The sequence below is a fragment of the Lontra canadensis genome, unplaced genomic scaffold, assembly GCF_010015895.1.
Source record: "Lontra canadensis isolate GAN:19392208 unplaced genomic scaffold, GSC_riverotter_1.0 scaffold18, whole genome shotgun sequence".
Lineage (NCBI taxonomy): Eukaryota > Metazoa > Chordata > Mammalia > Carnivora > Mustelidae > Lontra > Lontra canadensis.
Genome location: NW_022631012.1, coordinates 10,557,891 through 10,582,084, shown reverse-complemented (window position 1 = coordinate 10,582,084; position 24,194 = coordinate 10,557,891). Strand labels below are relative to the sequence as shown.

The 24,194-nt window shown below is 37.7% G+C and overlaps 1 protein-coding gene across 1 annotated transcript; it reads left to right on the top strand.

Moving 5' to 3' along the window:
* Positions 1-2,742: 2,742 nt before the first annotated feature.
* ICOS (inducible T cell costimulator) lies at positions 2,743-23,640 on the top strand. The gene is made up of 5 exons (XM_032859993.1): positions 2,743-2,878; positions 18,534-18,872; positions 19,796-19,902; positions 20,929-21,013; positions 22,898-23,640. The coding sequence occupies exons 1-5, from the start codon at positions 2,821-2,823 to the stop codon at positions 22,936-22,938; spliced, it is 630 nt and encodes a 209-aa protein (XP_032715884.1). The 5' UTR covers positions 2,743-2,820; the 3' UTR covers positions 22,939-23,640.
* The last annotated feature ends 554 nt before the right edge of the window (positions 23,641-24,194 follow it).

The following is a 24,194-nucleotide window of genomic DNA, read 5'->3' as shown; positions in this document are numbered from 1 at the left end:
GTAACAGACTTTCCATTCCCCACCCTCACCCCAGGCCTCTGCACACACAAATCAAAACCCTCTTAAGTCATGGAATGAAAAAAAGAAAAAAAGAATAAAGCAAATATAAAGTGCTTCCTGGGGGGGGGGGGGTGAACGGAAATTGTTGCCCAGTTTATTTTCCAAGCACATGAAAAGTAGTTCTGAATATTTAAAACCACAAGTAATTGCATTCTTAACTGAGATTTTTGAGAAGAGGCAGCCCAGACAGGATCACTCCCAGGGGTCTTGGACATAAGGCACATTTACATCAGAGCAAGGTCTATTCCCCTTTAATATCAGTTATCACCAAGTGGCTTACAGAGAATTGTGTTGGTTGGGAAAAAGCAAAGAGATTCAGAACAAATAAGAATATGCATATCCAGTTGAACTAAGGCTGAGCCATACCATACATAAAGTGTTTTTCCTCTCCTTGAGATAGAAACACAGCACCTGAATTTATTAGGAAAACTTTTTTGCATTAGAATATTTTAGAACTTTGTCTGGGACCTAAGTGCACCCTTCTTCCACCAAAATATGAGGCCCCAAATCATGTTACCAGTAATTTCTGACCAGATAAATGAAGACAATCACATGAGTATAGTGTGGTAATTAAGAGTGTGGAATTCAGTTTCCTTTCCTTTTTTTTTTTTTTTTTTAAAGGTTTATTTATTTATTATCTTAGAGAGAGTGATCAGGGAGAGGGGCAGAGAGAGGGAGAGAATGGGGATCCTAGCATGGGGCTCAATCCCAGGGACCTGAGGTGAAATCCAGAGTTGGCTGCTTAAGGGACTGAGTCCCCCAGACATCCCATGGAACTTGGTTTCTTTGTCTGGGGTTGACCTGATTCCATTACTTATTGGCTGTGTGAGCTTTAATCTCTTTAAGTTTCAGTTTTCTCATTGTGAAATGGGAATAATAGTGAGATCTCTGTCATAGAGTAACTGTGAGCACGGAATGAGATCATTCATGTGAAATGCAGTTTTGGCATGTGGTATGTACTCCATAAATGTTCATTATTAGATTCCTGCCCTAGTGTCCTCTGCAGAACCACAGCTGAGCTCTAGAATTTGTGGTAGCTTTTATCAGATGAAATTAAGAGCTTTCTAGACTTAATTCCAGAGCTTGGCCACAACAAGGTTAGAAAAAATCAATTATTCTCCACTGTCTCCTTTTGGCTGGAAAAGGACTCCAGTACCATGACCATGGGTCTGGAGGCATTTCCTCTTAATGTTATCAGGGAGTACACTGGAAAGGAAAAGAAGAAGGAAATCAGGGTAACAGGTTCCCAGGGGTCTTGGTGGGTCAGTATTTCCTGGTCAGGCTAGCTTAATACCTCAAATAGTTTCTTTCACACCCACTACTGAGGACTAGAAGCCCTAAAAAAAAAAGGTCCTTGGGGAACATCAGAGACTTAGTGGAATCACTGCAGGATCAGCCTCCTACCTTATTTGTGCAACCCCTTGGCTCTGGTCCGGGAGCCCCCATTGCTCTCCTAGAGCTTCACACCTGGATTCTGCTTCAGAGGTCATACATTGAACTGAAACCTTGGTTGCCCTGACCTCCTGATCTCAGCTTCTTACCTGGATGTCCCTTCTGCAGGCTGACAGTTGGTCTTGCCCTGTTATTCCCCAGAAACCCAACCTGGATCCAGCATCTTGGAAGTGGTTGAGACCTCCGGATGGTTGGCTTGAGAGGCTCTACCCCTTTGGTTATGAGTGAGGACTCTGGAACTAGACTCTCCAAATCCCAGCATTGCCACTTACTATTTGATTTGTGCCAGTACTATACAACTCTCTGCCTCAGTTTTTCTCATCTGTAAAATGGGAGATTAGCAGTCCCCATCTCATAAAATGGTTAGGAGAATTAAATGGAATAATGAAATTATATATGTATATATGTATAAAACATAATATAAATTCATATACACAAATCCAAATTAATATAGTAATATTAGCTATTTCTATTCTGTTTTGTACATATTAAGTATATATGGTTTTACATTTAATTTTATGCATGTTTTACATTAAAATGAATATTCCATATAAACACATACATACAAATCTACTTATTTATATTATTATTACTATTGTTGTTATTGTCTGTTCTATCTCCCTGCAGAGATGGAGACACCATGGGTAGGCTTTTCAACTTTCTTGTTTTCATCTGAGGCTATAGGCACAGAATTCCTGGTTTCTACAAACTCTGCTGTAATATGCAGGACAGAGTTTAGTTTTGATTAAAATACACCCTATCATTTGGAGAATTATAATCTGCAGTGAATGTGATATAAATATTTCTCTGATTCCTATGTCTCTCTTCTTCCAGATACATCTTCATTTCCATTTCTGTAATAATTCCCTTTTTTTTCTTGTCTTGTTTCAAAGGGTTTCTATCTCTGGAGCAAATCGTGGAAGATAGAAAGGTATCAAAAAACATGTTATTTATCATGTGGCTATTTTTAGATCCTGTTATCCCCAGTAACTACTGATTCAGTGGAGTAGGGTGGCTTTGAAAATAGGCATTGCCTCTTTCCCTCGCAATATTGGAACCAGAATGAGGGTAACGTTTCCCTCTGTTTTCCAAAATTTTCAGCAATCCAATGGATTAAACTAAACTCCTGTAAACAGTAATGCCTCTTACATAGTCACTGACATCAATGGAGAGACACCTCCTTGCCTTGATGGTAAGTGTCAACCCTCATAAAACCCACTTCCTTTCCAGCAAATAGAAAACAGTTGAGAACATGAATTCACTGTCAGCTTTGAATGCTGGTGAGGACTGCATCTGTTTCTGGCAAACATGAAGTCAGACTTGTGGTATTTCCTTCTCTTCTGCTTCCAAGTTGAAGTCCTAACAGGTAAGTGGCCCATTGATTATTTCTTATTAAATTATTATTCAAGTGAACATTAAGAAAACCCAAATGGAAAAAAAATCAGGCACCCAATAAGAGGGATTTTTGTTTGTTGTTTTTTTCCTGTGTTTTGTTTTTTTGTTTTTGAAAGTAGAAATAATTGCAGAAGAACCCCAAGTCCTCGGCTCGGGGAATCTGTGTCGCCATGTCACAGTTGATGGCATTGAGTTTGTGTTGCTTCCTTTGATACTGTGTTTTTTAAGATGAAGACAAAATATTTCATCAGACCATTAGAATTTTAAATTACTTGCTTGGAGTTACCTGTTAGTAGAGAAAGTAGAAGAGTGGCTTACTGTTCTCAGAGAAAGATGAAAGGTAAAATGACTTGTGTCAACTGAATGAAAGTAAAATAGTCCTGGCATCTGGGCTAGGAACTCTTTTTGAAGGAGAAAATAAAATGGAAGGGCTTTGAAAAAAAGAATTTTGATTTTAATCTTATCTAGGTGATCTGTTGTCAGAAATGTCCAGGCTGCCACTGAGTTTTGTTTTGTTTTTGTTTTTGACACAAAGTGTCAGGGTCCCTCTAAAAGGCCAGGGAGTAGCGAACACTGCAAAAAGGCTCCCTAGACCCTGTAGACATTAAAGAAAAGCAAACCACTATTCTGAAGTCCTCAATTCTTTCTTAGATGGTATATATATATCAGACTATTTGAACAATTTAAATAATGTGACCTACAACTAAACTGAAAAACGTGTTTCTGTTGCTTTTTACTTGGTACATTTTTGTATTACTTTTTATCTTTCACTCTGAGTCGTGTTCTCGAGGCTGGCAAAAGCAAAGTGAAATTGTATTAAACTGGAAAGTTCTATTAACACAAAAAATGAAAGAAGAAATCTAGTAGGTATAATCTTGCCTAGACATAAACTTTGTAGTGGTGCAAGGAAATAGGGTTTACTTGTCTCTCCAAAGAATTAAAACACAAAAGCAGATTGGTCGAATGTTTCATCTTCTGGTAGCTCAAGGTGATTCAAATGCTCTTAAATAAAGAGGAATGAAGAGTGAACAATTAGAGTCTACTTAAAAGTTCCAAAGTCAGTTTGGAGGGTTACTTGCTTGTTTATGCCTTGTCTACAACCCAGTAAAATCTTTTAGCAGCATGAATGACAAATAAATAGTTTTGGAGCTGGCTGATACTCATTTATTCATTCATTCACTTCTCTGTTCATTCACACAACACCAAGCACTTGCCATGCGGGAGGTACGGTGCTAGCTGCTGTGTGTACAATGATGAACAAAACCACATCAGTACCTGCTCTCAGGAAGCTAACTGAATGGCTGGGAGAGAGACATTAATCGAATAATCTCATGACTTAATGATAATTACAGGCAGAACCCAGAGAATGGAACAAAGAAGCCTCTCTAGCCTGGGCCTGTTTTGGGGTGAGGTTGAGGAGTGGTGTTCATCAAAATCTTTTCTGTGGCAATGACACTTGAATTAAAATTTGAAGGATAAGTGGAATAAATGGGAAGGATAGTGTATGTGGGGGAGGAAGAACATTACACACCAGGAGAAGAGGAAGTGCAAAGGCCCGGTGGCAGGAGGACATGAGATAAGGTCAGGGAACTATAAGATGACGGGTGTTCCTCAGCACAGAAGGAGATGGGTTTGGGATTGTACAAGATGATGCTGGAAAGAAAAGCAGAAGCCAGGGGCCACTTAGACTATATGGGTCATGTAAAGGATTTTGGATTTTTCCCCAAGAACATTGGTATAAGTCATTGAAAGGTTTGTACTGCCAGAAGTTATCCCAATATGCTAACCCCATTTAGGCACCTACGGTTGCTGATAGTGTGCTTATTATCAGCTTTAAATTTGAATTAACAATTGTGTTTTTTTCTGTGGAAAGATAGATGGAAGGACAGATCCAACCTAGGTAGAATATTTCAAGTTACTAGACTAAGCTGCTGAAGACATTCTGCTTCTAGAATGATATTCATCATGGGCTCCAATGGAATAAAACCAATGTTCACTCTCACCACTCAGAAAACTATGCCACATGACAAGCCATTTGTTGGTTTGAGGTATGAGTGACTAAATGGAGATCATAAATTGCTAACCTTCTCCATGTTCAAAATACCATTAGGAAACATTTATCTAGCACCTACCCGTTCTTCAAAGCCTACACCAAGCACTTGCAGGGTTTTTTCCTTTGGCATAGTCTTCCCAACTAAGTAGGTTTTCTCATCCTCCCAAAAGGTTAAGTATTCTTCCTTCAGTGGATGTTTGAAGAATCTCAGACCAGGAAAGGCTAAGTGATTTGTTACATAGTAATTCATGGCAGAACAAATATTAGAACACAAATGTATCTGACTCCAATATCCATATGTTCCACATTGCACTGAAGTAGCAAGAGATAAAACATAATCTTAAAGGGGAGAAATTCTCATCAGTGTTACATTTGGTTAGTGAGTTATTAGGCAGGAAATCTTGGTGATTTCTTATCTATTGTTCTTAGTGTGAAATTTAACAAAGCCATCTTCTTTTAATGATTCTGGAGCAATAGGAATCTCTTGTTTGTAAAAGGACCTGGGAAAAATGTGAACCTCTACCTCCATTTAGAAGACCCTCTTCCTACACCCCAGTGAGAAGCATGCTGGTGACCTTACGAATTCTGATTTTAGAAAGACCACTCTGAGATCAATGTGGAGGTTGCGCATGAGTGGGAAAGACGGAAGTCAGATGGTGCTTAATAAACGTGCATGTCTCAGAGTGTGTTCTGGGAGGAAGCTGGGAGGATAACCCTCAGGTTCATTTTGAGCCTCGCTTTTGTTTCTAAGCCTTCCAATCCATGATTCCGGAATTCTATCACCCCAAGAAAAACAGCCCTTTGGTGTCTGCAGATTGGTTCCTCCCCAGAGCTCAGAGAGAAGTCTGCTGATCTGAGCTGACCTTCAGCTCCTCCCACAACTCCTTCAAGTATTCATATTGGATTTTTAAAAATCCAAATCCTGGGGCGCCTGCGTGGCTCAGTGGATTAAAGCCTCTGCTTTCTGCTCAGGTCGTGATCCCAAGGTCCTGGGATCAAGAATCATCGGGCTCTGCTCAGCAGGGAGCCTGCTTTCCCCTCTCTCTCTCTGCCTACCTCTCTGCCTGCTTGTGATCTCTCTGTCAAATAAATAAATAAAATCTTAAAAAAAAAAAATCCAAATCCTCCCCCCACCCCAGCCCCATAGAAGAATTCAGATCATTTCCATTCAGTGTGATAAGTCTGTACTTCATTTTATCCCTTCATTGTTATGCTTATTTCTATCTATCTTCTTTTGCCATTTTATCTCTCTCTCTCTTTTTTTAATCTTTGTCGGGTTCTTTTAACTTTCCCTCTTTGCCTCTGTAATTTAGAGGGTTGGCTACAGTTCTTAACTGAGTAAGTCATTATGTTCGGAGCATCTTGAATGTCTATTTATTTATTATTAGCTTAAAATAAATAATAACAATGGCCTTGCCTGATGTGCTGACCCCACACTCCCCACTGACCTGAGAACTTCTGAAAGTTCCTCCTGTTCCACTCTCATGCTACCCTGTTAGTGCACCCCAGCCCCAATCTTGGGCTCTGTTGAAATAATATTACAGATCATTGCTAGTTTCCTCTTACAGTATTTCTCTTCTGTTTTAAGAATCCCTTCTTTATGCTTCCTTCATGGATTTTCAGTGACAGTATCACTCTTGCTTTCTGCTCTTGTCTTGTGATCTCTGATACAGTGATCTGTAGCTTCCATTATTTTCCTCAGATACCCTGAACTCTATGAATTCCAGCACAGTTAAGAAGTCTTTCTTCTACTCTGATGAGTGACTAATATCTTTTCTGGGAATAGGATTCCTGCACTGACATCTTTTCTCTTAATCTGTGGATCCCCTCTGTGGTCTGCTGGCTTCTAGAATGGCAGTGAATAGTTTCCTGATAGTCTGATTCTCGTTCATTTGTAAGTAACTTTAAAAAAAAATTCTCTAGAATCTCGTATGCTATTTATTTCAATATTGGAATTCAGGAATTCCACCAATATAAGCCTAGCTTTGTGAGGATTTTCATGAGCATTGCTTGGGACTGGGTGAGACTTTTCCATCTGTAGACTTGGTGGGTTTTTTTTGTTTGTTTTGCTTTTTGTTTTTTAAATTTCAGGGATATTTTTCTCCCTGTAGTTGTCTGATCATATCTTTTTCTTTGTCTTTTTCTCTTCTTTCTAGGAATACCTATTATTCTCACAAAAGATCTTGAGTGCCTTGTTTTTTCATCATTTTGAACACAGTGGCTTTCATAACTTGCCATTGTTATTAGCAACTCCTTCAGGTGAAATGGAATATTATAGTTTTTAAATTGCTAGCAGCGTAATCTCATTTCTTGGTAGAAACAGAATGTAGGTGTGTAGAGAGGACCTAATTCTCAGTTTTGCTCACTGTAAGGTACATAGACTTGTTTGACTTAAAAAAAAAAAATGGCCTCTATATTCACAGTTGCAAACTGTGCAAAACCCACAGCTTAGGCTACCTTCCTCTCTTAAGGATATACATTTTATATGTAAAAGGATTTATTACACTTTGTAAATTAAAAAAAATTAAAAATCATCTGTTGCATTCAATACCCTAGGAAAGGGCTACATTTACTCCATAAAAGGTATTTCTGTGCTACCACTATTCTAATAAATTGAGTCTACCAAATGGTACTTTTTGGTCATTCTAAGTAAAATAAGACCTTTGGCATTTGAAACTTTCTCATGAAAACTCAAAACTATATTTTAGAAAGTGGATCTTAAGTAGGTAGAAAATATAGAACACAAATGAAAACTGTTAGTAAAAATATGATTTTTTTCATTGGTTTAACATGTAAGGTTGATGAAAACAGATCAAGATCTACAAATTCAAAGAGAGTCAAATGTTGGGGAAATGGGCTTTCTCTGGGTCACATATAATGCATTGATGCCTGTTTCTACTTTGCTTGAGGAAAAGCTAAGAAAAATCAAGTAGTCTTTAGGGAGGACAACAGACTCAAGAATTTTGATTCTGTCAACCACTTAATCTGATAGAAACTTTTGTTTGTCTAAGCCCTGTTAACATAGGTATGGCACCTTCAACAAGCAACTGAAAATGACTTAAATGTTGCTGTTTTAAATTTGAGAAATCAAACTTTTTGCAGCCAACATTTATATTTTTCTAGGACTTGGCACCAAAAAACATCCATTCATAGAAAACAACAAACAAAGCTCCTAGTGTGCTCATAATTAAAGTTGTATTTATTTTGTACTCTCTAGGTCTAAAGCAAATATCTCATAGTAGTTCCTGTTTGTACTTATTTAATGATGATGAAAGTTTGTGTATGTAAATCCATATTTTTACATGTCTACAGGCAGATAAGTTTCAGAATAATCATTAAAAATTTATACCCTGTCAGAAGAAGGAGCTAGACTTTGCTACAGATTCAAATACGTGGGACAGCTCAACACATAATGGTTGATAAATGAGGATGTGTAGAGAAATGAGTGTCTTTAGCACAAAATAATTTCATATCTAAGAAATTATTTTATATATTTTTGGCATATAACTTTAAATCACAGAATACATATGAGGCATCAATCTAAATAGTACTTTAAGTACTTAGGACATTAATATACCTAATACATCTGGAAGGAAAAGAAATACCTGAACATAACTATCCAGTCAAATTTAATGTTAAAATCTTCTTCTTTGTTCTTTCTTTCTTTTTTTGTTTTTTGTTTTTGTTCTTTAGCAAGTCTCTTTAGCTTTTACGCTGTAGCTTCTATAAAGTTAGCGGGTTGGACTAGATTTTTGGACTAAAAAACTCCTTAAGAATGTGGGTTCTGGTCTCAGATTGTCTAGGTTCATATCAGGGTTCCACCATATATTGGCTCAGTAGCCTTGGGGCAGTTATTCAAGCCTCAGTTTCCTCAAAATAGAAAATCTGACATAAAAGGCTGTTATGAACATCAAATATTCATATATTTCATTTAATGCATTTAACACAGTATCCAAAGCATGATAAACTCTCAAGGCTTACAAGTTGTTGTTATATTATTATTTGGAAGCTTTTGGAAGCTTAAATATTCATTTAACTTCCAGACTTAACTAGGCTTCAGAGAACTGGTTGAGCATCATTAGTTTGAACATTTGCCTTTGGACTGGAGAACAATATCCAGTAAACGAAGTCTCTTGCTCTGCTTTTCTCATTCTTCTCCTCAGTCCATTGTGGGACATTTGCCAACCAGGCTCAGTCTCCATGTTTTTCTACGCATCCATTTATTTCATTGAGCCTCTAATATGGTCCAGGTCCTGGGATGATTTAGGTGACCATACTACAGTACTTATCTTTGTGAAGCTCATGTTTAAATGAGGAACACAGACAAAATAATTGTGATCTAAGCCGATAATGCATTCTAAATATATTGGTGTAAACTAAGTGTTATTGAGAGCATAAAGAGGAGTCTTTGAGGTCTCAGGAACCTTAAAAATGGTTCTTAAAGCGTGATGGTGAAAAAATGAATGGGGTCTCTAGAAAGATAAAGATGTACTGGGATATTCTAGTTTATGGGAATAGTTTAAGGATGTGAGAAGAATTGCCAAAAAGTTTAGCATGGCTTGAACATATGTGGTCCACAGATTGTGAAAGGAGTTTGTGTAATGCTAAGACAACTGCTTTTTTTTTTTTTTTTTTTTTTTTTTAACCTCATAAGCCACCATCTAATAGAGACTTTAAGCTGGGGAGTGAAATGCTTTTTAGAAACACAATTTTGAGAATAGCATAGAGGCTGGACTTGGAAAGGGAGAGAACGCTCTTGAGAAAGTTAATCAAGAAGCTTCTTCCATAGATGAGGGAAGATAAAAAAGTTCTTAGATTGGCAATAGGAATAGAGAAGAGCAACTGAATTCAAGAGATATGTTGCAGCTACAGTCAGCTAGACTCAGTGGTCAATTGGGACAGGAGAGTCAGGAGGGGTCAGATTAGCGACTCCCTTAAATGATGAGGTTTGAGTTTGAGAGTGAATATTGAGTTCAGGGTGGAAATGTTACTCTTGATCATCAGAAGAAACCAGAAGGAGATGTTAAAGGAAATTGGAAATAAGGGATGGGAGACAAGGGAAGGGGTGGCTGAGATAAAGGCGTGGGTTATTGGAGTAGAGATGAGAGCTGGAGCCTTAAATGTAACAAGTTCACCAAGCCAATGCTTTCCTTGTTTCTGTGCCCAAAGGGCTTTAGATAGCAGCTGAGGGATGGGAAATAATGTGGATATTTTTGGTTGCTAATGAAATTCTTTCTCCTCCCCTTTCTGTGGAAGAGACTTGGTTCATTTAATCTCTTGTGATTTCCCTGGTAGGACAATTTCAAATCAATGACAATGAATTAACTAACAAAATAACTTGCTTGAAAATTAACCACTTCATGAATATTGCTATAAAGTTTTATAACCTATTTGACATTCTTCCATTTTCACAAAGAAAGTTTTTGCTAGAAGAAGATCAGTCTATTATTTCTTATTATATATATAATAAGATGCACACTTGAGAGGACCAAGGATTGTTTTTATTCCTCCATACAAAGTTCCTTGGAGAGTAAAAACAATTCACGCATTTAGTGTGTTTGTGTGTGTATGTTTGTATGCTCTTTTAGTTTTTTTGATTTTCTCCTCACTTTTCTTCTTCACATTTTTTATCTTTCTCTCCTACAAATGTTAAGAATTTAGATCAGATTGGGCACCTGAATGGCTCAGTTGGTGAAGCGTCTGCCTTTGGCTCAGGTCATGATCCCGGAGTCCCAGGGTCAAGTGCTCCATTGAGCTCCCCACTGAGTGGGGAGTCTGCTTCCCCACTGACCATTCCCCCCTCTCATGTTTTCTCTCTCTCACTCTTGCTTTATTTATTTATAAATAAATAAATAAATAAATAGAATCTTAAAAAAATTAGGTCAGATTGGGTTTATTTTGCCTATCCTACCTACTGACTTCAATCACTTCTTTAGAATATGGATGCCTTTGAAGAGTAATGTAAGTATAGAAATGATGCAAGTATAAAAATCCAAGTCATAGCCAGTAGACTTACAAGAAATGACAATTCTTTTATGAAAGGTGGAAAAAAGTAGTAAATGCAGATTTTTTTAAAACCAAAATTTCTTAGTAAAAGATCAAATGTAACAGAACTTAAATAAACATTGCAATTTTTAGAACTTCACCTCTTATGTCACACTCATGTGCTGTGCTAAGCTAAAGCTTATTGTTTGATTACAGAAAATATGTTTAATAAGCACTATCATTAATTGCAAACTCAGGAGATCTTATCTTTCTATAACTCAGATCTTTGTGAAGTTTTGTGGTTAGTCTGAGTTGAGGAGAAAAAGTCAAATTGCTGATTAGTCTCACACACTCTGCAATTGTGTGGGTTTTCTAACATGTTTTTGCCAAAAGATTTTCAGTTGAGGATAACACAACTGCTTTTAAAGAGTCCTGGAAGGATGGGTTCTAGCAAGACCATTGGATACTGAAGAAATGGAAGAGTTTAGATATTAAAAGAACAAATTTACAAATAAACTTTCTGAGCCACAGTACAATTCTCAGGTGAATGATCTTTTCTTCCAAGTTTTTTTTTTTTTTTTAACAGCCTCCATACTGCCCTCACTCTGGAGATATGAATGTTCTTGTCCCTTAAACAATTTGAAAACCTAAAGAAATCACCTAAATATAAAGACTCTGAATTTACTCTTGAAAACATTAGTCTACTGATGTCAAGAGTAATGTTATAAAAATCATAGCAACAGTTAACAGGTTGGAACCTCTATTGGGAAGGTGGTACCCTTTAGATATGGTAGTCAATGTGATTTGATTAAGAAGACATAGTACCTGTTTCCTAGAGTACTTATAATCTAGGAGTATCGACAAGAAGTACATAGATATGGTAACAAAACAAAAACCGATACTTAATATTCAGATTTTTAAGACCCATTACCAGGATTCAAGAGAACATATTTTTATTGTGTTTTTAATAGTGGAGTAAATGCTAAAAGATATAGTGTGGCATTTTATCACAAGTCACTAACATAACATGCTGTGGTTATGAAACATCTGGATATATTGGAAAAATCATTGGTCCAGGGGCCCTTACTGTGGCCATATATTGGGAAAATTTAAGAAGTGTGCACTCTGGAGGATCTAAATAATCAACCAGGCTTGAACTTGTCCTCTCCTCTATAGACAAAAAAACAGTCAAGAGAATCATCAATTATCTAAACAAGTCTTTATGAACCTAGTGTATATTTACAGATAAAGAACCTGTTTCTTTGACGCTCAGACAGAATTTTCATTAGAATCTGACATTCCATTTCAGGGGATTGATTGATTGATTATACATTTTGCTTGATTATATATTTGCACATACTTGTTTCCAGAAGAAAGACAATGTGACATAGCTAATCACGGGATCATGTTCCAGCTATGAGCTCTGTAATCCTGGGCAAGATACTCACTTTTCTGCTCCTGGTCTAGCTTGATAAATGTGAAGATAAAATGAAAGGCTTAACTGGATCATTTCTAAGAGACTTTTGGGTTTTTACATAGTTTATTCTATTCACCTCCCCAGATTTATAACATCACTGAGATCTACATATTTGTTTGTTCACCTATCCATCCTTCCAATAAATATTTATGATGACTTACTACATAGAAGGTGCTATTGTAGATACTTGGGAGGGGTTGATGAATAAGATCAACAAGGTGCCTGATTTTAAGGCTGATCAAGTTATGGTGGGGTAGCCAGACAATAACTAACTAACTAACTAACTAAACAAACAAACCAGATAATTTTAGGTAATAATAAATACTTTCCCTCAGGTAAGTATGATAGAAAATGACAGGGGGTCTATTTTGGATTGAGTGGTCAGTCAGTGGCTGCTGAAGAAGTAAGAAGCGGTCATGTGAAGATCTGAGAGAACATCCCAGGTGAAAAACGAACAAATTCAAAGCCCAGGGGACCAGTTGCTTATGTTTGAGGACTAGAAAGAAGTGCAGTGTGCCTGCAGTTTAGTGAATGACTGGTGTAAAAATGGTGTTAGAGAGGTAGGTAGGTCATGCAGGTCATAGAAACCAGGCTAAGGAGTAGGATTTTATTCTAAGTGAGATACATGTTTTAAAAGCAAGGGAATGATATTATCTATGAATGTTAGAAGATCATTCTGGCTTTCCTGAGGAGATTAAATGGTAAATGGGCTGGAGTGAGAGCAGAAAATCAGGAGACTCTTGTAGTCCTGCAGAGAGAGGATGCTGGTTTGGCTCAGTTGAAGTTTAGGTGCAAGAGTAGTGGATAGACTCTACCGGACATAAAACAGAGGTAGAGGAAATTAGCCCTTCTTCCTGTAGACAGATTTTAATATGATATTATAAGAATCAGTCTGTAGTGATCATGAAGTATCTAGCTTCATGTGGTTGCCTGTTTCCATTATACTTCCCTTGATGGTTGCTAGTGGCACTTCAACCTTAGATTGAACCTAGAATCTTTTAAGCACCTAAGAAGTTGTATAGCCTCAGACAAATAATCTAATCTGTCTGGGTCTTTAGTTGTCTGAACAAAAGAATTAGACTTGCTGTATACTTTCTAAGTTTACCAGGTCTGGTTGTTTATGATGCTGGGTGGAGTTTGAATCATGTTATAGGAAATGTGAAGGAGAAGGTGTTTATGGGGCTCTGAAACATGGACAGTTGTCTGTGAACACCTATGGGTACTGGAGATGGAGATGGGATATTAGGGAGGATGAGGAATATATCAAAGACTGTTTGATATTTTGGAGCATGATTTTTTTAAAGATTTTATTTATTTATTTGACAGAGAGGGAGCGAGAGAGTGAGTGTGCATGCACAAGCAGGGAGAGTGGTAGAGGGAGGGTAAGAAGCAGACTCCACGCTGAGCAGGGAGCACTACATGGGGCTTGATCCCAGGACCCTGGGATCATGACCTGAGCAGAAAGCACATGTTTAACTGACTGAGCCACGCAGGTGCCCATGGAGGATGATTTTATATTAAGAGGTGATATATGAAAAAAAAATTAAGCTGAGAGAAAAGAAGAAAGAACAAAAAGAAAGAGATTGGTGAGGGGAATACTCACAATTTTTAACTTCCAATATGGCAGAAGAACTGACCCAAAAGATCTGATACTCAACCAAAACAAACACTGGCTATAAAAGTTGGTGCTGGGATACAGCACTCATGGTTGAATGTTAGAGTTGAGATGAGAACATCCAGGGAGGGTGAAGAAAAGATTCTAGCTGTTTTTGCAGTTTAAGAAACTAATACATTCAGGTTTTCTTTATATTGTCTGCTGATCCACTAAATGCTTTAGCCATGGTTATAGGGATGATCTCCTTTTCATACTATTTTTTCACATGTCATCAAAGGCTAAGGAGCATTTGTAATTAGGTATTTCAGCATATCTGTTCTACAGGGTCTACCAGGTAATTAGGAAATAATTGATTCAATATCATACCTGACTCTTTTAATTGAAAACATTCAAATTTCAGACTTAGAGTTGTCAAAAGGTTTTCCAGATGAAAAACCTAAGCACTGGATATGTAGAGACACAAGTCAGGTGTCTTATCACTATGTTTCATAATAAAAAGCTCACCTGGGAAGGTTTTATAAAATTTTTTTGTAAGATTTTATTTATTCCTTTGAGAGAGAAAGATACAGAGAGAGAGAGCATGAGCAGGGGGAGAGGAAGAGGGAAGGGAGAAGCTGACTCCCTGCTGAGATGGAGTCTGATGTGGGAGCCCCACTTGGGGCTCAGTCCCAGGACCTGGAGATCATGACCTGAGCTGAAGGCAGATGCTTAATCATATGAGTCACCCAGGTGCCCCTCACCTGAGAAGTTTTTAGATTAAATATGAAAAAATGAACAAGTCACACTGTCCAGCAGAAATGACACTTTGGAATCCCCAGTTACTCCTCTAATGTCAATGGCACACGACCTTGGCACTTATCTCTCAAGAAAAATTTAGGTAGTCTTCTTAGCCCTACCTAAATACTTTCATAGGGAATGTGAATGTCTCATTCATTTTCATTTTTCCTGACTCTCTGGAATCCCTCAGTAAGATGCTGGGACAGAGAGAATTATGGGAACAACAACAAAGTCATAGATCTCTTAGCTGTTTGCAGTCTCCTCTGGATATACTTTGATCCTGGATCCCTAGAGAGTAAGTGTTGGAAAGAATTTTATGTTTTGGTTTTACTTCTTTATTTCTCAGATCAAGAGGCTGAAGTCCAGAAGGGTACCAGAATCACAGACTTACTAATGGCAAGACAAGAATTTTCCTCTCATTTCCTCAGGAATCACGACATTGTACTTCCACTACTCTGCACTGCTGACTATTACATTTCATCTTGTGTTGGGTTACGGGTCATAGTGTGGGCCCAGGGTGGAGAAGGAAAGCTGCTGACAAAACATCTTCAGAAACACAAGACAGTGCATCTCTGTCTATGTGTTTATATGGTGGTCACAGTCACTTTTGCTCCAAGATCTCTTTGTGGCTTTCTTGCTGTCATTCTAAAGTCCTTGGGAAATGTGCTCTGAACATTTCTAAAGAAACTGAGAATGAGCCCACTGATTTTATCATTGGCAACAGGCTATAGAGACATAAACATCAGAACAATAGTCATGCAACATCATTTACTTTCAGATAAATAAGTACCCAAGCAAGAAAGCCTTTCTTTGAATCTAATGTAGACTACACTTAGGCTCATGCTATCTATTTTTTCCTTTTTTGCCTTGTGCCTACATTGTTTCCTCTATTTTTAAAATGAAGCAAGCATTATTTTCCTTCTATATTTTTAATTTTGTATTCCAGAAAAAAAATCTATACAGAAAAGCAAACATAAATGTACAACTTAATGAATCATTGTAAAACATTACTAACTTGCTCCCATAATCACCACAGCTCAAGAAATGAAACATTGTCAGCACTCAGAAGGCTTTCCATCCCTGTGTTTTTCTTTCTGATTCCAACACTTCCTTCCCTTCATACCAGATCGTTAGGCTGCATTTTGTGATATCTGTTTAGGTTACATATTGCTTCTATTCTTTGAGTCATTATGTAAGAGATAATGTGCATGCTTCACGTATTGAAGTTTTTCTTAATATATATATATCCTTTACTCTTTTTCACTTTACTTTTTACTGTTAATGTTGAGACATCACTTGTTAGTCTAATAGCTCCTTCTCTGAAGGTAATCAGTCTCTTTTCTATGGCTTTTTAAAGTCTTTTTTCTATGGACTTTCATTATGATTTGTCCAGACATGCATATTTAAAAAATTTGCTTGTGATTTGTTGGGATTCTTAAATCTGGATGAGGACTGCATTTCGAATAATTTTCCAACCTAATTTTCTAGTTCACCAATTCTCTCTTTAGCTCTAATATTCTTTGAACCTATCCTAATCATAGTTACTGTTTTTTTGCCAGTTCTACTTGATTCTTTTTTAAAATTAGTTGTTTTTTTTTTTTTTTTTTTAGTTTCCTGTGCTTTGCAGATATTATTATAAGTTTCTCTTTTATTGCCTTAAATGTAGTAAGCTCAATTGTTTATTTTGGGTATCTTATAATTCAAATATATGATTTTGGGGGGTTTGTTTCTGTAGTCTCTTGTTTCTATTGTTTTGTTTCCTTGCATGTCATTGTTTTTAAATATTATTTGCAGATAGGAATTGAGGCCTAGGATGCAAATCTCTTCTTCCTGGAATAGTTGCATTTTTACTCTCAAAAGCCTAAGGGTAATAATTATCCAAATTATCTTAAACAAAATTCAAGGATTTAGGTTTTCTGGACTATTGAAGCGATTTGAAGATGAGCTATAATCTGCATAAGAGCTGGGTTTCTTCTGGCTTAACTGTATTCCAGGACGGGAACCCTTTGAGACCCCAATTTATTGAGGAGAGGCTCTTTAGATTTCTTGCTTTGCAGACTCTAGGAGTTGAGACATACAAACAAAAGCTTGAACTTGGCAGAACAGCAAAAGCTCTCAGAATAAAAGCAACTTCTGAGCTCTGCTCTCCTCTCTGGAGTCTGGTTCTCCTCTTTGTGAAAACTTGTTAAGCCTTTTATTAAAATAAAATATTTATTTATTTGATAGAGTACAAGCAGGGAGAGTGGCAAGCAGAGGGATAGAAAGGGGTAGAAGCAGGCTCCCTGCCAAGCAGGGTGCCTGATGTGGGGCTCTATCCCAGGACCCTGGGATCATGACCTGAGCTGAAGGCAGATGTCCAATTGACTGAGCCACCCAGGCACCCCTAGCTTTTTGATAATATTTTTAGACCTTTATGTTCAGCATTTTTGGTTGTTTTGGTGTAGGAATTTGTTTGGATCTGGACTGAAAAACTAGAACATTTGTACATATTTTCACAATCAAAAAACTAGAACATTTGTACATATTTTCACAATCAAATCCCCAAGCAGAAACTCTATTTCCCTTGTAATATGAGAGCCATAAGTTAAAGACTATAGATGTTAAGGAAAATAACTGTGCTAAATCTTTTTTTTTAAAGATTTTATTTATTTGTTTGACAGAGAGAAAGAGATCACAATTAGGGAGAGAGGCAGGCAGAGAGGCAGGCAGGCTCCCTGCTGAGCAGAGATCCTGATACAGGGCTCAATCCCAGGGCAGTGGGATTATGACCTGGGCCGAAGGCAGAGGCTTAACTCACTGAGCCACCCAGGAGCCCCTAACTGTGCTAGGTCTTAAATAAAATCAAGGCAACTAGTGCAAGCAGAGTTGTGGCAAATGAATCCACCTGCCTAATGCTAGTCCTCTCACAAATGGGAGTTCTTTCAGAAAGCAGTGTGGCAATACATAGTGTTATAATCATGTTTAAGCATTTTGGTGATGTGTCATAAAAGCAAAATGCTAAAAATAACTATACTATTCAATCTTAGTAGAACACTTTAACAACTTATGTATTAATACTATGTCCTAATATGTAGTCATTAAAAAGGATACTTGTGACAACTATATAAAAAATGGGACATTTATGATATACCATTAAATGACAATAGCAGGACACAAAGTAATATGTTTGTTGTATATATCTGGAAGGTAAAGAGCAAATACCCATAAATAGCATTCCTATTTCACTGTAGGGCTGGGCAACTTTTTTTCCTTAAACATTCATTACACTTGTTATATATTCTTTTTAGGAATAAAGGCAGAGAATTCAAAACATAAACAAGAAACTGTCATGCTAATAATTTTCCCACATTTATTTGAACAGTACTCCACTGATAGCATTAATTAGGATGGTTTACTATATATTTATTTGTTTACCATCTGTCTCCAATATGAAAGGGCAGGCACCATATCTGTCTGATTATACTATGTAAATATATTATTTAATATATTACATATTATATATTCATATATAACAAAAAATTTTCTGTTTAGGTTTTTTTTCCCCCCCAAGGGCACAGTTTTTTCTTTGCCATGTTCTTTTGGTTTTAAAATTCTTTTGTTTTGATTCAATAGAGGGGACTGTATGAAAAGAAGACATTACTTCTGTGTTCAAGTATAATTATTAGAGTAACATCTTCATTAAATGTCACTTTTGCTTTGTTTTCTTCTTTTTTATTCAGGAGAAATCAAGGATTCTGCCAAGTCTGAGATGTTTACGTTTCGCGATGGAGGTGTACAAATTCTTTGCAAATTCAGTGATACTGTCTGGCAATTTAAAATGGAGTTGCGGAAAGGGACGGAAGTGCTCTGTGATCTCACTAAGACAAAGGAAAGTGGAAACACAGTGCCCACTAAGCATCCAAAATTTTGTCAGTCTGAGTTATCGGATGATGGTGTCTCCTTTTTTCTGAATAACTTGGACAGTTCTCATGCCAGTTACTATACCTGCCAACTGTCAATTTTTGATCCTCCTCCTTTTCAGGAAAAGAACATTAGCAGAGAATATTTGAATGTTTATGGTAAGACGATGTTTTTCTTTCAGACTCAAGAGTACATTTGCATTTTTAACAACTTTTCTCAAGAATGTAAACATGCAAATAAGTATCTTTGTGAGTTCATTTTATTGCAATTGATGGCAGTCATTTATTATGAAAATATGCAAGGGATAACTTAATAATAATTAGTATTAATCAGTAATATGCAATTTGGTCATGTAGACTGCTATGTTAGAAATAGATCATGTTGTCTTTAAATTGCATATGCCATTAGAAATCAGGAAAAAAATTAAGACAAATTACCTAAATCCATGGCTTCATGGTCATTGCCTCTATTCACATAAAGTTTAGGTTTTGGTTTGTGGAGTGAAATAATTGAAAACAATAGTTTTTTTAATTGAAGATTTTACTTATTTATTTGCCAGAGAGAGTGCATGGGAGAGAGAGATAGGGAGAGAACAAGAGGACAAGCAGGGAGAGCAGCAGGCAGAGGGAGAAGCAGGCTCTCTGCTGAGCAAGGAACTCGATGGGGGACTCGATCCCAGGACTGTGGGATCATGACCTGAGCTGAAAGCAGACACTTAACCAACTGAGCCACCCAGGCATCCCTGAAAATAATAGTTTTATACCATTGCTGTTCCTACTTACTTTTCTGCAAAAATATAGACCAAAAAAGTCCTTTCTATTAACCCATTATAATAACCCATTATAAACCCATTTATAAACATATATGTGCATAGAGTCTTTTAGGTTTTAGCTTTTAAATTCTTGCTATGGTACTGAGAGGATGTTATTTACAATTTATTGGATTCCATGATTGTAATGAAGCCAAGCTTCATTTGATTAAATCGCTTTTAAAAATTTGGTAAAAGAACCTGTGATTCAGGACTGAAAGAGGAGATTTGAGTCTCTCAGTTTTCCCTTAACACATCTCTTTTCCAACGCAGAATCACAGACTTGCTGCCAGCTGAAGTTCTGGTTACCCATAGGATGTGCAGCTTTTGTTGGAGTCTATATTTTTGGATGCGTATTTCTTTGTTGGCTTACAAAAAAGGTGAGCGATGTCTATTTTTTCTTGCATTTGTTTTTACTGAAGAATATCAGTAGTTATTTACTCATCAAAGCACATATTGCTCTAGCCAGAGTAATTCGATTAACAGACAGACAATTTCTTTTCCACAAGATATGCCTACTAATTAAACTACTAACTTGGCAGAAAAGCTTATTTATTTTACAGCTGCTTCAGTCTAAAAAAGGATTTGATGGCTTACAGAGGGAGCTGTTATTGTTATTATTCAAAAAAGAGAAGGGAATTGGGGCCAAGAAAACACAAAAAGGCAGGACAAAGATTGAAACATAAAAATAGATGCTTCTGATTTCTAAGAATTATTACATGCAGGCTGCATTTGATTTTAAGTTTCCAGAGCCAGGGCAAAGATGAAACCATCAGTTTTAATGTTTCCCTGAACTTGTCAATTGAACAATCAGTGAGAAAGTCTTATAAGGTTCCAGTAATAGCTGAGAAGGAAATGACCAGCTTCTTCCCATGGTAAGTTGTTAGGACTCTGTTTTTAAAGAACAGCACAGAAAAGCTAGGGAGATAACTCAACAAGGACAAAATCTCTCTGTGCTGGGGATGTTCTTTCCAGCCTTTCACAATAGAGGTTCTCAATGAAAGAAGTTAACATCATTTTCATATTACACAAGTATACTAATACCCAAGTATATCCACAGTGTGATCATTGACCAGACCATGGGTATATCTGTGCCAGAATGGAATTGGGAAAGAAAGAGAAAGAAGGAAGATAGTGAGATAGGGCCCATGATCCAAATCTACAGAGGAAGAAACAATTAAAACAAAAATGAGGAAGAAAATTGGGCAGAAGGCTCTTTATTTAAAGCCCTTTTCATATTGTTTTCCCACTTAGCCACAAGTCAGGAGCCCGAGCCATAACCTAACACTTTTGTCACATACCACTTCAACCAAGAATAAAAACAGTAAAGGAAAAAAAAAAAAAAAGACCAGGGATGGAGATAAGGAAGAGCAGATGACAAACCATGCTTCTGACTTTTCTTCCAGAAATATCGATCCAGTGTGCATGACCCTAACAGTGAATACATGTTCATGGCAGCAGTGAACACAGCCAAAAAACCTGGATTCACAGGTACCTCTCCATCCGGGGCTTTGGGCAGAGCAGTGTGTTCTTCACATTAAGTCTGGAATTTTCATTTTTTATTTTAGAGGAGGGGCCAATGTCTCTAAGGCCCAATTTTAGATTTTCCGTGAAATTCTGAATTTTCACTTTAAGTTTTTACTTTCTGCAGTACATTGAAAACAAACATTAAGTCTGTAAACCACTATTAAAAGTAAACAAGCAGAAGATTCACAAGCCACTGTTGTATCAAGGCAGTTTTCCAACTAGTATTTCAAAAACTGAGATGATTCTAAGTCTTCCTTGGTAACAAGTTAAGTCACCTGATGAACATTTACTAGGTTTTGATGAAGTGCAAATTACTGAGTTGAGGCATGGGAGATACACAAACATGTAGAGGAGTGTTTTAGGCAGAGATTTGGAAGAAAGATCTGGGCTGGTGCTCCCCAGGGCAAGGAGGAGGAGTCGGGGAGCCTAGTGTTATTCTGATGAAAAGAAAGTATAAGATCAGAAAGTCTGGATGACGGCACAAGGCCAGTTAGGTGTGACTTTGCTTTTTTCCATTCAGAGTGAGCATTGCCAATTTGAGGGTTGCTAAGCATAGAGCACCTAGAAAGTTTGAAGCATCCCTTGTGGAAAATTATAAGTCCTATGCCTTTGAGGTTGGGATGAGTTGAAGGACGTAATGAGGAAGTCCCTAAATTTTTGCCACCATTCAGTGGTGAAGGACTTGTAGAAATGTATGCAAACAGCATTTGTAATCATGGACTTAAAGCATGGGAATGGAGTTAATGCTCCTTCAGTCTAACTCTTCATTCATTGGGTGAGAGAATCAGTTATGTCCAGGGTGTTCAGTGATTTCTTTTGCTCTCTAGAGATTTCCTACCATAGCTTTGTGACTAGCAAAGAGCGTGTGTTTCATGGCTTTGCTGTTGAAAACAACTTTTCTTCTAATCTCCCTGCTGATGATAATGTGTCCATTTTAGCTCAGATCCCTGAAAGCAGACCCTGAGACAGAGACTTGAGTTTATAAGTAGTTTCTTTGGAAGGTGACCCTAGGAAAAAAGGGGTGAGAGAGCAGGGAGTATGAGATAAGCAAAGAGGAAAAGCAAATCAAGGTTGTATTACTGAGATCTCAGCTGGAGGCCACAGAACCTCTGAGAAGTGTTCAGATGTCTCCCAGAATTGTTCTTCTCAAGGATGGCAGGTGAGGCATCTATCCACTGGCTCAGGGTTGCCTGCCAGAGCATCCTGGAGCAATGCTCTATGCTTGGAACGGTGTCTCACAAGCCTTCAGAGAAAGCCCTGAGGTAGAAAGCAGAGAAATGCATGGTGGCGCTCTTGTGCCAGAATGGACAGCATGTGCCGAAGTGTCTCCCAGGCTGTGGCTGAATCAGAGGTGGGAAGTTTCACACCCCACCTACCAAGTGTAATAACTGAACATGACCAGAGTGCAAACTTCTTGAAGGTAGGAAGGGTCTCTCTGTATTGTGAAACCACCAAGCAGACACAATTTAAAGAAGAGCATGTCTCAGTTGCCAATATTTATTGTATAATAATTATATACTTAATAGCATGCTGAGTAATCCGTGGTGGGTAGAGGGAGGGGAGACTCAGGACAGTCCTCGAGTTCAGTCTGTAATGTCATTGGGAAAGCTGATGTGTTTGCAGAGAGGGTGGAATCATGTGAAAATGTCAAAAGTACTCAATTAAGCAAAGTACAGAGTTCAGATAATGTCTATTACAAGAGTCAAGAGTGGGTTGCTGAGTCTTGAAGCACACAGAAGAGTTTGGATGGCATGTGTGTGTGTACAGGAGGCAGATCGAAGGGACAAACATGTTGAGGGGAATTGGAATAGAGTGCTTTTAAAAATGTTATGCTGCATGTTGTTACAGGTACGACTCATAACTTGGAACTCTGTGGCACCCAGGCATGAACCATGCTGGTCAGCTCCCCCGTGACGTGAAGTGCAAGATTCCCACATTCCCTGGACCACGGAGAGGAACACTTGATTGGAGTACATACATCTTCTGCTGGCGTTTTGTTCAACCTGGATCAGTGACTCTATCAGTCAAAAGGGATTTTAACAGGCTGCTTCAGTACTGTTGGGTTACCAAAACACCTTCTTGCAACTAGTTTTACAGAAAGCCCAGATCACGTGTGCGCAGCAAACAGACTTCACTGGGACGGAATTCCTATCCTCATACCTGCTTCTAGCAATGCACCAGCAAGTAAAACAAACACATCTACCAATATTTTTAAGAGAGGCTGAGAGTACTAAGTCTGCAAAGCAAATGGGCAGCCGAGGGCCAGTATCTGTTTGCATTTCACTAGCAGACTACCTCTTCTTCCTGTAGGAATGAGCATTCCTTCCTAATGAGATACTGGAGGAAGATCCTTCAAAATTAGTTAGTTTATTTCTGAGGTGTTGACATACAACCATACTTTTAAAATATATTAGTGCACAGTACTCTTTTCAAACTTCTGAACCCCAGTCTCCCTCTCCAAGGTTTAGATGCCTCGTCTGCCTTCAATTTTCCTTTTTAAAATACTTCTATGCAACCACTTGACAGACATTCTGAGTAAGGATCTAGGTCTACATTTCCCCCCTCTACTTCTCAATAAAACACATATAATATATATTTAGTTGCAGCCTAATGAATATCATTTGCCTATATTCTTCTTATAAGAATATTTTTGCTCCAGAAAGACATCTTATTTTCCCAAATTCAGTAAAAATGATTTACTTTGTGGACTTATTTTGACCACAGTAGTGGTAAAAACAAACAAACAAACAAACAAACAAACAAAACCCCTACACAACAAAACATTGCCCAGAAGTAGAAGGGACTTTATTTTATGATTCTATTTTCTACCATTAGCTATGTTTTCATGGTGCTATTAATAACAAGCCAGGCTGTTTCTGCAGAGCATATTAAAATTGCAAAACAAAAACTACCAAAATCATCTTTCCCTCTCAAGCATTGTCCTGGAAAAAGAGCCAATGATTCACTCAGAGAAAGCTATAGTTCCTGGAGGTCACTTCCCAACTGTAGCCACGTTGACCCCTGGGCTTTACAGGTTGAAATGATCCTATCAGCCTGGAGCAGCCCTCCAGACATGGGAGGGAATTTCAAGGGTTGAGAGACTCCCGTGAGCCAAGGACAACCGTCTGCTCTCACCCCCAGTGGC